The sequence below is a fragment of the Bos javanicus genome, chromosome 28 (genome assembly GCF_032452875.1).
Source record: "Bos javanicus breed banteng chromosome 28, ARS-OSU_banteng_1.0, whole genome shotgun sequence".
Classification (NCBI taxonomy): domain Eukaryota; kingdom Metazoa; phylum Chordata; class Mammalia; order Artiodactyla; family Bovidae; genus Bos; species Bos javanicus.
This window is the reverse complement of record NC_083895.1, coordinates 43050684-43066553: the sequence shown is the minus strand read 5'-3', so window position 1 is coordinate 43066553 and position 15870 is coordinate 43050684. Positions and strand designations below refer to the sequence as shown.

The window sequence follows — 15870 nt, the reverse complement described above, 5'->3', positions numbered from 1 at the left end:
CAGTTTGACGTTGGGGTAAATCACAACCACTCTTGAACTTTTCCACCTGTGTGTGAGGCGGTCAGTCTACCAACTCCAAACATGCTGGTGTTTTATTATCTTGACCACAGATTCGACTCTCGACTCCTCTGCCCTTCCTTCTGGCCAGGGCCTCCTGCCTCCTGCAGCTCAGCTGTAAGAGTAATCCCAACACCAGACATGACATGCTCGGGCCACTCCTGACCACAGCCTGGGAAGCCAGTCCCGGGTCACCCTTGCTGCTGGAAGACCATTGCAGTGTCTTCTCTTTGCTCAGTCCTGCTATTACGGGTCAGGCTGTGCTGATGATGAAGTGAGACATTTAGGGTAATACAGCCTTATCATTTAAGACTTTCATTTGGAATTTACTGCATATAATAAGCAGAGTGAACTGATATCCTCCATAAGGGGCACATGTCCTTCAACCTGCCTATGGCTGGTGCTGTTTAACAGGGAGGTTAAAAATGAAAAGTGCTAACGGGTAAACTCTTCCAGAATCATGGATAAATCACTCCTGGTTTCTGGGGTAAGAACTGGAGACAATGGTTCTTTCAAATAGAGTGATTTCCATGCAGATTTCACAAAATCTTAATATCAAGCATAAATTTTCTGTTTAAATACTTCGGTAACTAGGCCCTCAGACTATCAAGAATTCTGAAGTTCAATGGATCTATTTTCTTGTTATGATTTTTTTTTTTTTTTTACTGTGGACCGTCTTTAAGGTCTTTATTGAATTTGTTACAATACTGTTTCTGTTTTGGGGTTTTTCTTTTCTTTTTTGTTTTTTTGGCCATGAGGCATGTGGGATCTTAGCTCCTCAAGGGGCTGAACCTATACTCCTTGCTTCGGAAGGCGAAGTCTTAATCACTAGACTGCCAGGGAAGTCCCTGATGGCTTTCTTATTTCTTCCATTAATGTCTCTGGGTGGAGTCTGTTTGAGTGCCCCAAAGGAGATCCCGTTACCCAGGCAAGTGTTAAAACACCCTTCACTTGTGGCATCCAGAACAAGACAATGACTCACACACAGAGTGGTATCAGAATTCCCTAAACCCGATGGTAAAAAAAATACCCCAAAATACTCAAAACCATCATTGAAAAACAAGAATGGTACCATACGCAGATCAGGAAATTTTAGTTAACTCCTATAAAACAGCAAGTACAAGGGAGCAACTACAAAATGAAATAGCAATAGGAAGTCGTAACTCAAAACATTTGAGAGATGGGAGTGATTTCAGGGGATCCCTGAACTCAAACTCAGCCCTCCTCGGTCTGTGGAGGGGCAGTTACGGCAGCCGGAGCTAAATAAGCAGCCGGCAGCAGTGGCCTCCGTCTCGATCTAGAGCTGCTGCTGCTAAGTCGCTTCAGTCGTGTCCGACTCTGAGCGACCCCACAGACAGCAGCTAGAGCAGTGCCTGTCAGTCCCGAGCCCAGTCACAGGGCAGCTACTGACACTTAGAGGCAAGAACCTCCCACACCCAGAGGACACGTGTGACTTTATCACAGTCAAGACTTCTGGAGAGAATCCCGAGCTGTGTCTCCACAAACCACATGTCAAAATAACTCATTTCAGAAACATCGTCAAGAGGATATATGGTCTATTAAAAATGTTTATTAAAACTCCCTTTAACTCTCATACTCTGAAGCTCCTCTCCTCTCCCATGATGTTTATCTCAAAAACTCCTCTCCCAGCTTCAGATTGAGCATCATTCCTCCATGAAGAACGCCCCCCAAACCTGGCCTGACAATGACAAAACGTTTCTGCTTGTCGAGGCAAACACGCAGAGCGGGGAAAGCCCGGGTCCTCTTGAGGGGATTAAGGAGAGGGAAGGATTCCTTACTTTTGTTCTAACAGAAAGTTCCATCACTCCTGGATAAAAGCAGGAACCCAAGGAACACAGAACTGGGTTTAGCAGGGATTCACAAACACACCGATGAGCAACTACCCCAAAACTGCTAAACATCTGTGGATTCACAAACACACTGATGAGCAACTACCCCAAACTGCTAAACGTTTGTGGAAACCCAGTGTCCTGAACGAAAGGTTCCAGACTCAACAAACCGAAAACTTTGGAATATATAAATCTCTAGAAACAATACAGGAAATTGGAAATTCAAATTGATCATCTGCTACCTAGATCCTGGTTTCTAAATATCCTCCTCCCTAAAAGGAAGCAAAGAGAAATGGCTAACTCAACGGCAGGGGCAAGGAGAACACCAGATAAGCCTGGAACGTCTTCACACGCCCCAAAGTAAAAAGTGCTCAGGAACGATGGGTGCGTGTCGCAAGGACTCAGCGCCACCTTGATGAACTCACAGTAGCCAAGTCTGGGTCAATTTGAGCATCGAAACAAAAAATGACCTAACAGACGATAACTTATTGAATGAGAGTCCATACTGACAATAAAAAATAAACAAAAACAGAGATTTATTCCTTGTAGCAGAATGCCAATTAATAAGTATAAATGTAAAAATGGAATCAGAAAATCACCAGTCTGTAATCACTGATTCACGTAGAAGTTATCAATGGATGTTAAAATGCAGTCTCAAAGTCTCTCTCCTAACATACCAAGTACAAAAGGAAAACAGGGACTTAACAGCTGGGAAACTACGAGCAGCACCTTAAAAAGGGCTCACCAATGACACCATCAACGAAACACCGATGCCACGGCATCCTGGTGGGATGCCCTGAGGACACAAGCATCATGTCCACAAAATCGCTGACCTTTATTCTAGAAAATCTTGGTGTCGCAAGACAAAGAAGCTAGAGAACTATTTCAGATTGAAGGAGAATAAGGAGACAGGACATTTAAATGCAATGCAAGATCTTAGGCAGCCTCTGGACCAGGAAAATGTGCCCAAGGACTTCACTGGAACAACTAGCAAAACCTGAATGAGGTCTGCAGACTGCGGTATTGCTGATAATCATTATGGTATAAATGTTAACTTTCCTGATTTTGAAAATTGTACATAACTGGCTATGTAACAGAGTTATCTCTGAAGGATTCAGGGCTAAAGAGCCATGAGCTCTGTAATTTACTCCAAATAGTTCAGAAAAAAGTACGTGTATGTGGGAGTCTGTACAGACACTCCAAGATGAGCCTTTGCAATTCTTGTATACATAAAGAATGGCAAAGCAGCCGTGACAAAATGTAAGTTTATAAATCTGGATGAAGTGTAAATGGCAACTTTACTTTGCAAAGTTACTTTTGCAACTTTTCTTGAAGTTTGAAATTTTTTCAAAATACGAATAAAGTTGAAATAAAATTTGGTTGTTGAAATAAAAACACTCAGTAGCTAGGCAGCAAAGCAAAAGGCAGGATGAAACATATGAAACACACGTAAGAAATACAGAAGCAACATCCATGGGAGATGGGAATACCAGACCACCTGACCTGCCTCTTGAGAAACCTGTATGCAGGTCAGGAAGCAACGGTTAGAACTGGACATGGAACAACAGACTGGTTCCAAATAGGAAAAGGAGTACGTCAAGGCTGTATATTGTCACCCTGTTTATTTAACTTATATGCAGAGTACATCGTGAGAAATGCTGGACTGGAAGAAAACACAAGCTGGAATCAAGATTGCCGGGAGAATTATCAATAACCTCAGATATGCAGATGACACCACCCTTATGACAGAAAGTGAAGAGGAACTCAAAAGCCTCTTGATGAAAGTGGAGAGTGAAAGAGTTGGCTTAAAGCTCAACATTCAGAAAATGAAAATCATGGCATCCAGTCCCACCACTTCATGGGAAATAGATGGGGAAACAGTGGAAACAGTGTCAGACTTTATTTTTCTGGGCTCCAACATCACTGCAGATGGTGACCGCAGCCATGAAATTAAAAGACGCTTACTCCTTGGAAGGAAAGTTATGACCAACCTAGATAGCATATTCAAAAGCACAGACATTACTTTGCCAACAAAGGTCCATCTAGTCAAGGCTATGGTTTTTCCTGTGGTCATGTATGGATGTGAGAGTTGGACTGTGAAGGCTGAGCGCCGAAGAATTGATGCTTTTGAACTGTGGTGTTGGAGAAGACTCTTGAGAGTCCCTTGGACTGCAAGGAGATCCAACCAGTCCATTCTGAAGGAGATCAGCCCTGGGATTTCTTTGGAAGGAATGATGCTAAAGCTGAAACTCCAGTACTTTGGCCACCTCATGCAAAGAGTTGACTCACTGGAAAAGACTCTGATGCTGGGAGGGATTGGGAGCAGGAGAGAGAAGGGGACGACAGAGGATGAGATGGCTGGATGGCATCACTGACTCGATGGGCGTTCTCAGTGAACTCCGGGAGTTGGTGTTGGACAGGGAGGCCTGGCGTGCTGTGATTCATGGGGTCGCAAAGAGTCGGATACGACTGAGCTACTGATCTGACCTAATCTGATTTGTGCAAAGCAGTTCCAGAAACAGGAAAGTGAAAGGGGAGGGAGAGCAGAGAAGTGATGGAAGAAAAGCTCCTAAGGGAAGATTAACAGGACCCAATTAGCACCGAGAAACAGAATGAATGGATCTAGACACGGCAAGTTTAAATTTCCAGACATCAAAAATTAAATTAAATTGTGTTCCCTGAATGAAAGCGGTTAAGTTAAACCAAAAAAGACTGAATCAGACACGTATCAGACTTCTTACTGGCCACAGGGATGCTTGAAGACCATGCAGCGGAATCTTGCGAGGCAGAATCTCTCTTCAACAACACTTCTAGCCGAGTGTGAAGACAGTCAATTATCAATAATAGAAGCTGCTTTTAAAGTGCTTGATTGCAATGCTTCCCCCTACAGTGGTGGCCCTTTTCCTGCCACAGCTTTTCCATTCTTTCCTTTAGTGGTTTTCAACACTTCCTTGGACTTTAGTCGCATATGAGAGCAACAGAGAATGGAGCAACAGCTGTGCTTCAACTTGATTCTAAAGTTGCTTTCAAAAAAGGCTTTCCCTACCTTTAAAAAAAAAAAGAGGCCCAAGTTCCTTCTTCCTCTTGCTTAAAAATACTTTGAATGTTAAGAACTTCATATTGACTTTTAAAACAATGGTAACATTTCAGGTTCCGGGTATAAAATCTAGGTCATTAGTGAGGTGGGGGTAGGGAGCACTGGGGCATCTGGAATCATTCTGAATTTCACTCTGAGCAAGTAACTGGACGACAAGCAGGAAGATCAAGTTTAGAGCAGCAGTAGGCAGGCCACGCGTGTCACATCTACCAAAGAGAATAACAATCAACAGCAACTCAAAAGGTCATTATGGATTAGCCTTTCAGCTCTAGTCTCTGCTTCCATCTGAAATACTTTTTTTCACGTACCTTTGTACTTGAACCAAGTTCTTGCTTCCTGATTCCCAGCTTCAGGGCGACCTGCCCACCTGCTCTTACCGTGAGCTCAGTGTTTAACTCCCCATGACTGCTGCCACCAGATGGCCTCTGCCTATACTTCTGGCCAGTCACCTGCAGTGAACTGTGTCCACTTTGGCTGTACTGCTCCAAGGGCTGGAGTCAGGCTTTTTTTAGGAATATGCATCCAACTGAAGTACGAAGTGCCAGAAATGGTTCATGTACTAGCAATAGGCAGGTAAATATTTCTCCCAGAAAATGAAAACTTAACGACTGAATTTGTGTCTGCTTTAACCTACCCATAAGGATTAGGCTCTTCCAGAAGAACAATGTCTAAAAAAATCTGGCTGAGCAGGATCTAAGTTGAAGCACACAAGCTCTTAGTTGCAGCGTGTGGGATCTAGTTCCCTAACCAGGGATCGAACCCAGGGCCCCTGCACTGGGAGCACAGTTGTGGCAACCGGACCAGCAGGGAAGTGCATCCAAGTCAGCTTTTCAGAGACGGAAAAAAAGCTGGCATGTACTTGATAGGCCCCAGAAATCCCTGATTCTTCTTCATCAAGCTGCACAACATGCCATTATTTCAAGTTACTGTCTTCCATTGACACTACATGAGGATAAAGAGTCTATAATAGGGTACCTCCCAACATGTCGCCCCCCACCTATATATATATATAGGTGGGGGGCGACACCAACTAGTCCCAAACCTCTTCTGAGGATTTAACATGTTCAAAGGCCTAAGAAAAGGCATCGCGAGGCACACTGACTGAATTTACACACAACTGAGAACAGCTCTCACAGGCCGTGAGACCAAGTGCAGGAGGGAAAATAGTGTTACTACAGAGGAGAAGGAAAGCACCCTTTACTTCCCTGAAGTTTAAGCTTTAAAAAAAGCATTTGCTGCAGCAGGAACACTAGGGTCAGATAAATGGAATCCACTACTCTTAAAAGAAGCTAGCTTCAGGCAAGAAATCAGGCACTCTATTAGCAGAAAGAGAAAAAACTTGCAAGAAATTACCTGGCTAGGTAGTGAAACGAGCACTCTTACACTGCTCTTGGGAGTGTAAATGAGAAACCTTTTTGGACAGCAAGGTAGCAGTATTTATCAAGAATCTCAGATTTTTTTTTTTTTCCACCTTGAAGAACTTTTGAAAGTTCACATCCATTGTTTCCACTTTTAAGAGTGTAACCTAAGAAAATAAGTCTATGAAGATATTTATACAAGGATGTTCACGACATTGATTATATTTTCTCAAACAATGAAAATAACCCAAATATTCAGCAGGGAATTATAAAGAACAAATTGTTCCATCTACTTAGTGGAATGCTATGTAGTCAATTTTTTAAAAGACTATATTTTCAATTGATACATAACAACACACTGCGATCTTAACATTGTAAACAATATGCAGCAGCAAAGACTGAAAAGAAGCATTCAAATGTAAGTAGTGGCACTATCTGGCAACAGGATTTTGAATGATTTCATTTGTTTCTTTATTCTTACCTAGGTTTTCTTAAATTTCTGTAATGTGTACATATTTTTAGAATTAGAAAATAAATTTTAAGGAAAATAACTCTCAGCTGTAATAGGCTTGTAATTTATAATTTATCTACATAAGGGAAAGAGTGTGTGGTCACTTACCTGCCTGTGTCCCAAACTGGGTTTCTGGTGGATGAAATGTGCATCTCAGGGACATCAGTATGTACACTAACTTATTTGTTATTTCACCAGACACGTGACTTCTGACACACAATATAGTCACAGTAGAGTTTCACAAAACACATCACTAGAGTATACTAAAATAAGGTTATTTACTTAGAAATGATACACTGTATGTAATCTATATATAGAACAAAGCAATCAATGGTAAACTTAATAAGGCACCTTTTAAACCAGATGCTGTACAAAATACATTTAGTGAATTACATATCAAAGATGAATCTATATTTTTGGTGTTTTACAATTGCATAATAAAACTGCCTGTTTTTAACCCTTTTCAGTGTTTCTGTACAACTTTCCTAATTAAGCTATAATGACACTTTCATTTTATACAATATATACCACACTTTAGTTTTTAAAATGGGCAAGGACTAGTCACTAAACGGGCTTAAATAATTCCATTGAAAGCACAGGACAGAGCACAAGCTAAAATTACAGTATATTTAAGCCTTTGCAAAAGCAGTGTTCACACGCTTTCCTTGCGGACGATCATTACACGTAACTTCATGTGACGCTGCCCTAGATTTAACTTGACTTTTACGAATATGTCAGCTCTCTCTGCAGTTTTCGCTGTGACTCTCATAACAGCGCTAAGGCAAGAAGATGAACTGCTGCACCACTATTTTAACATCTGACCCAAGCAAACAATAAATGTTACCACTTTTATACAGTACAAGAGCGGCAACAATGTTTAAAAATTAATTCATATTTCTGTCAAAATTATCTTAGATATTTAGAAACATTTCAAGACAACATGAAACACAGGTAATTTAATTTATAAAATCTTGCCTGGAATAAATTATTCAAATTTGATCTTGGGCCAACTTAGAGATGCATGATTCTTCAAACACTGAATTGCAATTTTTGTTCTAAACAAAAGCAAAGCATCTGGGGGAAAACAGATATCAAATATTTTTTTATACAGTGAATAAATAAAAAATCTGGCACATTCTAGGAAAACATCATTTCCAAAAACCTTAAGTCACTTTCTAAGGTCAACAACACTCCTGAAATTGGAAAGGCAATTTAAAATGGTGATTGCAGTATCTTTTGTGAAAACAATTCCAGAGAAACCAGATTCAAATTTTATGCTTCAGAAACTTGTCCAATAAGAAACACAGGGAAAGCTTCGAATAGACGCACTGAAGTCAATGCTAGTATGCCTTTGATTCTAGAGATATTTACCAGCAGAAAGAGAACTCAAAAGGAGACTTTTCTTTGAGGGAAGATGAAGTTTTCAGGTTGCTTTGGTTTTTTGATTGTTTTTATGCTTCACTTAAAGGGATGAGAGACAGAAGCCACAAACTTTTAAGATGCTAAGCTGTAAGCAGGACAAGTAACGGCTTCAAGGGTTTTACCAATTACCTAAGGTGCTGTGAGACCCTTCCTCTTTTACTCTTTAAGTTTCTGACTTCATATTTAAGAATAAGAGTAAAAGAAGGAGAGGAAAAAAATAGGTTTCATGCAGCTTTTTTGTAGACTTTAGAATTTCAAATATGATGTCATTTGCTCTTTAAAGACCATTAATATTAAAAAACATCTTTTGTTAGAAAATATGTTTATTGAACAAGTTTCTACAGTTAGTCCTTGATATCATTTTTAATAGATCAATTTAATTAAAAAATTATAATGGTCGTCTATTACCTGGAATTTTTGCTTCCACATAGTATTTTAATATTTTAACATTTCTAAGAATAGTTCACCTTTCTTTACATTTTCCTTTATTAGGATGACAAATTATTTTCAAGATTTATAGTTATCAAATAAAAAATAAATCAAGGTTAACTTTAACTAGATCAGAGCTCATAATTATTCTTAAATTACATGGCAAGTTAGATTAAAACACCTATATTTCTCAGTATAGTGATGGGGAAAACATTCTCAAAGAGCAAGTTATTGGGTACTATCAATATATCAATTTACTTATCTTGATGAACACTCAAAACTTTAGTTATGTCAGATGCAAACTACTAAACTTGGTCAAAACTGTTAGAGCAAATTTCAAATTTGTGAATATAGAGTTTCATCCTTAAATGTCAATCACATTTTTGGTAATGGACAGATACGGGCTCTGATTCCTCCACTTTGAAGTTTTTTTTTCACTATGTTGTTATAATAACCACATTTATTTTATGCTGTACGCAAGAAGATTCTCACTTTATGCATCCATGAGTTGTTTGTTCAGAGTAAGACAGTAATATTTAAAAGGCATTACAGAAATATAATAAGTAGGCCAGAATTACTCCTTGGGAAAACAAGGCATCCATCAAATATGTATTATATTTAAATATGTTATTGGATAATAGCTGTATGGTATAGATGTAGGTATGACTAGATATGGAACTTTTTGCCTGACTCTTCACTGTCTTCACAAACTTATGAAACCGAAATCATAAAACTAAAAATTTTAAATGATTTAAGTGTCTAAAATAGTTGATGATAAATGTGTATTAACTTTGAGATAGAAATTTCTAATTTGAGGATCCCTTCATAAACAGAACTGAGATGATGGCATCTTAATGAAAGTGTATACCTGAAGTTAAACAAAGTCCTAGATTTGATACACTGTTTTGAATTAATTGTGAAGATTTTACATATAGTTTCTACTTTATATATTTTTCTGATGATCTTTTAATTTTTTTCCCTTAAGGATGGGATATGAGGTACGCATGAGCTGGTTTCTATAGTGTGAATATATGTACATGTATAAAATACGGTTGTAAAGAAGCAGGTATTTTGCAAGTAAAGCATATTACACACAAAATATAAATAACTTCCCTTTTAAAAGTTACTGAGAATAAAGAATACAGAACATGGTTATAGGCACTTACATTGCTATCAAATTCATTAATTAGTATTTACTTCAATAAGAAGTGTTTTCTTTAGAAGGTTCATGGCATTGGAAGTTCCAACTTTGGACAGGATGCTTTTCATGACAATAATAACAATTAACAAAAAAAAGTTTGTGGTGGGAGGAAAACAGTCCAAATTTACATACACTTTTTACTCCTTTTGGCCTTTATATTAACTTTAATGTTAAAAAATAAAGTTGGTGGAGAAGCTAGCTCACTTGCAAGGTAAATGGCTTTTATGCGATTGGCAAATCTCGGTCAGATAATGCATTTTTAAAGCACAAAACCAACAGCCACCAGTATCTTCCTGTGCATTCACAAATAATTTTCTTCTAATTCAAATGGCAGCAGAGGAACTCTGGTATGCACGTATGCACACACACACCCCATCATCAAGGCATGGCACACTATCGTAAACCAAGCAGCACTGTGTCCCGAACAGGTCGCAATCCATAGGCTGTTTACAAAGGCAGAATACAAATAGATTAACGTGTTTTCAGGTAGAAGGCAAACGTGTCCATTTCTCCATCTCTGCTGAATTCATTTATCTTCTCAAGGCTTTCACAGAAAGCACCATTTTATGAACAGGTAATTCAGTACCCAGAGTTTGACTGGAGACTTATTAATCAGGATTGAAGTCTTGATGCAGTTCATAAAAATCCAATAAAAAAAAGGCATCAAAAACCAAATTTAAAATAAAGTTGTCCATATATAAAGAATGAAGTGTTTAGAAGTTCCCAGCTTGTATTCTACAGAGTACTGAAAGGTTTAGTATTAGCAGCCTGTGAAGGTGTAGTGAGGAGAGTCTGAGAACCAAGTTAACACCCTCATTCTATTCTAATTCCACCCATTCCTTGGGTGAAAACAGTTCTTGCAGTCTAGAATCTCTCCTCATGATTTTTTATCTGTCAAATCTTTACATCTTGGGATTCAACCATCTTGGCAAGTGTCTTCTTGATTCTCAGAGCTGTAAGTCTGGAGGCTGGATTGTGAGCCCAGCATTCTGACATCAGCTTCAAAACTGCTCGTAGACACTGAAAAGTAAAGAGAATGTCATGAGTGGCCACGTGTCTTTGGCAGCACTCAGCAATCAGTTCCTGAGAGGACTGAACCCCACTTACTTCATCACTGTTCCATCGATTAGACACAATTGGCCGCAAACGTTTAACACACACCACCTCACGCATATCCTCGTATGATGGATCATTGGGTACCATGTTGTAATACGGCAGCTGGTACTCTTCGACTATTCCTGCAGTGAGTGAGAAAACACAGTGGACACAAAAATGGTGGCTGGAAAAATACATCAATCTGCTCAGCGCTTGTTACTCAGCCAAGGGACTAAAATTGATTCCCCCATAAAGAAGAAGAGACTACTGAGTAGATGATTCACGTTTCATACTAAATGTATGTTCTACTTTTCTTTTTAAATATCTGATTATTTTCTATATCCCCACCATAGTTGTCCATATTGAACATGCCAACATCCCTTAAAATAAGCAAAGTGAACCATTCAACCGAAATTTTTAGTCTTATTTTTTATGTACACAGTTGCTTCTACTAATAAATGAGTAGAGTCTTTTTTCTGCAGTAGAAAGACAATGTATATGTAGAAATGAGTTAACAAAGCAGACCCGAAATTGCTATCTGTATAAAAGGCCTGCTTGAAAGATTGACACTTAGCTGGTATCTGGGAACTTGCCTGGTAAACAGCTCTCTCTACTCATATAAATGAAAAGGGTGGCCTTTGTAACTAGAGTATTTGTGCAAACAATATAATTTGTGCTGACGACCTGCTTTCTTTCTAGAAGTTTGGAATTTTTATACATGCCAGGCAGAGGATGCCCATGTGACCAGCCTCCAAAAAAATCTCTGGGTACTAAATCTCTAATGAACTTCCCTAGATGACAATATTTCACATTTTTACAATTCACTGCTAGGGGAATTAAGCACATCCTGAGTGACTCCACTGGGAAAGGACTTTCAGAAACTTGTGCCTGATTTCCTCTGAACTTTCGCCCCATAGGCCTTTTCTTTTCCCTTTGCTGATTTTGACGTGTATCCTTTCAGTGTAACAAATCTTTGCTATGAAGACAACTATACATTGAATCCTGGGAGTCCTAACGCAATTACAGAACCAGTGAGTGATCTTGGAGATCCCTGACATAGATGACATCTAACTTATACAGCTGAAGCTGTTATTTTTTGAATGATGAGTATACAGACATAACCAGAAACATGCTACCGAAACTCCTACCTCCTGTGATACAACGACGAGCCATTTCCCAAATGATCAAGCCAAAGCTATAGATGTCAGCCATTATGTAGGGCTGGAAATGGTTTTTATTCAGGCTTTCATCTAGCACTTCTGGAGCCATGTAGCGTTTGGTACCCACCCTAGTATTCAAAGGTACATCAACTTCATTTGTGTCACTGAAACAGAAGACAGAAAATGCCCAGGCTGAGAGAAAAGAAAATCGTTTCTTCTCTATTTTCACTGCATTGTGTAACAGTCAGAATTTGTCTCTCTCTCTCTCTCTGTGTATGTGTGTGTGTTTTGTATACACAACTAAATAAAATCTAATAAGTCTACATTTCCTTATCAGTATCCTTGGGGCTAGGTGTATTTTGAAATTTAACATCTTTCAGATTTTAAACACATATTATACCCTTTAAATATATGCTATATATTATATAACATCTCCAGCAGGGTCTGTAGCAGTACTGAATCAAAATCATTACTAAGTCCACAGAAAAAAACTAAGTATGAATATTCACAGTTAACTGAATAAATAAAGACAGTAAATACCTCAAATCACTTCAGGTCAAGTTTTGTTACCAAATAAGTTCTGTGTCTCTCTAAGAAAGAGAACAGTACTGAATATAAAATGTGGTAGAAAATTATGTCCTGCTGCTGCTGCTGCTACGTCACTTCAGTCGTGTCCAACTCTGTTCGACCCCACAGACGGCAGCCCACCAGGCTCCCCCAGTCCCTGGGATTCTCCAGGCAAGAGCACTGGAGTGGGTTGCCATTTCCTTCTCCAATGCATGAAAGTGAAAAGTGAGAGTGAAGTTGCTCAGTTGTGTTCGACTCCTAGCGACCCCATGGACTGCAGCCCACCAGGCTCCTCCGTCCATGGGATTCTCCAGGCAAGAGTGCTGGAGTGGGGTGCCATTGCCTTCTCAGAATCATGTCCTAGGATCAGTAAATGTGAAAACTGAGAGGTGTCATTTGCTTTTCTTTCTCATGTGATCCTCTGTGATTTAGGATTACATTTTTTTCTTTATGGGTCCAACCAACTTAGTTCTATTGTGAGTCTCGTTTACATACTCATACTGCAATATTTATCTTTTTTTTTTTTAATTTTGGGAGTATATTTTAGAGTTTGAAGACATGAATGACTTTTTTTTAGGTTCCCAGATCTGTTAAAATTCTGGAAACTATTCTGAAATGGAGGTCAATATAATGTACTTTATATTGTCTTAAATAGCATCTGATGAATACTTGAGCCAATAAAAACTCAATAGGATAGAAAACTGTAATAATGACAGAAGAAGATTAAACTTTTTGATGTTTGCTTTATTATATACTTTAATTTTATGGCCTGAAATGAATTTTGAAATGTGAAATGGCTGCTGTACTCTAGAGTTATAACATTAAAACAATTTCAATGTTTTCCTAAAAATGTGATATTCTCATTGTTTAAAAATATTGACAATATCAAGTAGTGATGAAGCAATGGCATACATAAATCTTGTTTATGGGAGTATAAACTGATGCACACTTTCTAAAGGGACAACCTATTAATATGGTTTAATATACACATACTCTCTGTCTAGCCCCTTCTCCAGAAATCCACTATGAGGAAATACTTGTACAAGAACTCTGGAATATTATATATGGATAAAATACAATATTCATTGAAGCACTTTTTAAATAACAGAACCTGGAGGCAACTTTAATGTCCACCAATTGGGTCACAGATGGGATAAATTATAGTAATCTATAAAATGGAAAAGTTTCCATACTGCTCTTAAAAAGAGTAAAGATCTATATAAACTGAAGTAGATGTCTAAGACAATAAAAATTAGGAAACCAAGAATATGTAGAGTAGGATGTAATTTTTGTAAAAAACAAAAACCACAATGAGAACAAAACACTAAGACGAACCTCCCCCCAAATCCTAATTTATAATCACAGGAGCACAGATGTGTGTTTGCAGGGCCTCCCTGGTGGCTCAGATGGTAAAGAATTTGCCTGCAATGCAGGAGACCCAGGTTCAATCCCTGGGTCGGGAAGATCCCCTGGAGAATGGAATGGCAACCCACTCCAGTATTCTTGTCTGGAGAATTCCATGGACAGAGGAGCCTGGTGGGCCACAGTCCACGGGGTCGCGAACAGCTGGATACGACTGAGCGACGAGCACTGTCACTGCACTTTTTTTCACGCGTTTGGAGCCCCACTGTCCTGAATACAAACAGGGAAAGAGACGGAAATACCAGACCACCTGACCTGCCTCTTGAGAAATCTGTATGCAGGTCAGGAAGCAACAGTTAGAACTGGACATGGAACAACAAACTTGTTCCAAATAGGAAAAGGAGTACATGAAGGCTGTATGTTGTCACCCTGCTTATTTAACTTCTATGCAGAGTACATCATGAGAAACACTGGGCTGGAAGAAACACAAGCTGGAATCAAGACTGCTGGGAGAAATATCAATAACCTCAGATATGCAGATGACACCACCCTTATGGCAGAAAGTGAAGAGGAACTAAAAAGCCTCTTGATGAAAGTGAAAGAGGAGAGTGAAAAAGTTGGCTTAAAGTTCAACATTCAGAAAACGAAGATCATGGCATCTGGTCCCATCACTTCATGGGAAACAGATGGGGAAATAGTGGAAATAGTGTCAGACTTTATTTTTCTGGGCTCCAAAATCACTGGAGACGGTGACTGCAGCCATGAAATTAAAAGACGCTTACTCCTTGGAAGGAAAGTTATGACCAACCTAGATAGCATATTCAAAAGCAGAGACATTACTTTGCCAACAAAGGTCCGTCTAGTCAAGGCTATGGATTTTCCAGTGGTCATGTATGGATGTGAGAGATGGACTGTGAAGAAAGCTGAGCGCCAAAGAATTGATGCTTTTGAACTGTGGTGTTGGAGAACACTCTTGAGAGTCCCTTGGACTGCAAGGAGATCCAACCAGTCCATTCTAAAGGAGATCAGCCCTGAGTGTTCTTTGGAAGGAATGATGCTAAAGCTGAAACTCCAGTACTTTGGCCACCTCATGCGAAGAGTTGACTCATTGGAAAAGACTCTGATGCTAGGAGGGACTCGGGCAGGAGGAGAAGGGGACGAGAGGATGAGATGGCTGGATGGCATCACCGACTTGATGGACTTGAGTTTGAGTGAACTCTGGGAGTTAGTGATGGACAGGGAGGCCTGGCATGCTGCTATTCATGGGGTCAGAAAGAGTTGGACATGACTGAGTGACTGAACTGAACTGAACTATCTTTAGAAGATTAAAATAATTCCAAACACCAGGCAAAGAACCACTCACCTGTTGAACTTAACAGCAAGGCCCAGGTCAGCAATACAGCAACTTCCATTTTTCTTGATGAGTATGTTTTTGCTCTTTAGGTCTCGATGAGCAATTGCAGGCTTTCCTTGAGTGCCATAAATTTCTGTGTGGAGATGGCACAGACCACAGGCAGCCGAATAAGCCAACTTAAGCAGGGCTCTGGTGTCTAGTGTAGCACATTTCAGGAAATCATAGAGAGATCCGTTTTCATGGTAATCAGTAATCAAATAGAGCTGAGTCCAGGAACCTGTACCTTTAATGTCTGCTGCTATAAAACCTGTTTAATTAATGAGTTTAAAAGGTTAGTTATCAGAGGTGGCTAGGAAGAATAAAAGATGTTCATTCAGGATACTGAGAATAACTTGGGTATCATCTAT

The 15870-nt window shown here is 39.4% G+C and overlaps 1 protein-coding gene across 2 annotated transcripts in view; it reads right to left on the bottom strand.

Moving 5' to 3' along the window:
• Nucleotides 1-7132: 7132 nt before the first annotated feature.
• The window catches only part of BMPR1A (bone morphogenetic protein receptor type 1A), a 142844-nt gene continuing 134106 nt past the window's right edge, over nt 7133-15870 (bottom strand). For both annotated transcript variants that reach the window (XM_061405562.1, XM_061405563.1), the window contains 4 exons: nt 15473-15770; nt 12169-12344; nt 11033-11163; nt 7133-10945 (listed from right to left, as the gene is read on the bottom strand). In XM_061405562.1, the coding sequence (XP_061261546.1) occupies nt 10820-10945; nt 11033-11163; nt 12169-12344; nt 15473-15770 (731 nt within the window). In that variant the 3' untranslated portion in view covers nt 7133-10819. The remainder of the gene's footprint in view (nt 10946-11032; nt 11164-12168; nt 12345-15472; nt 15771-15870) is intronic.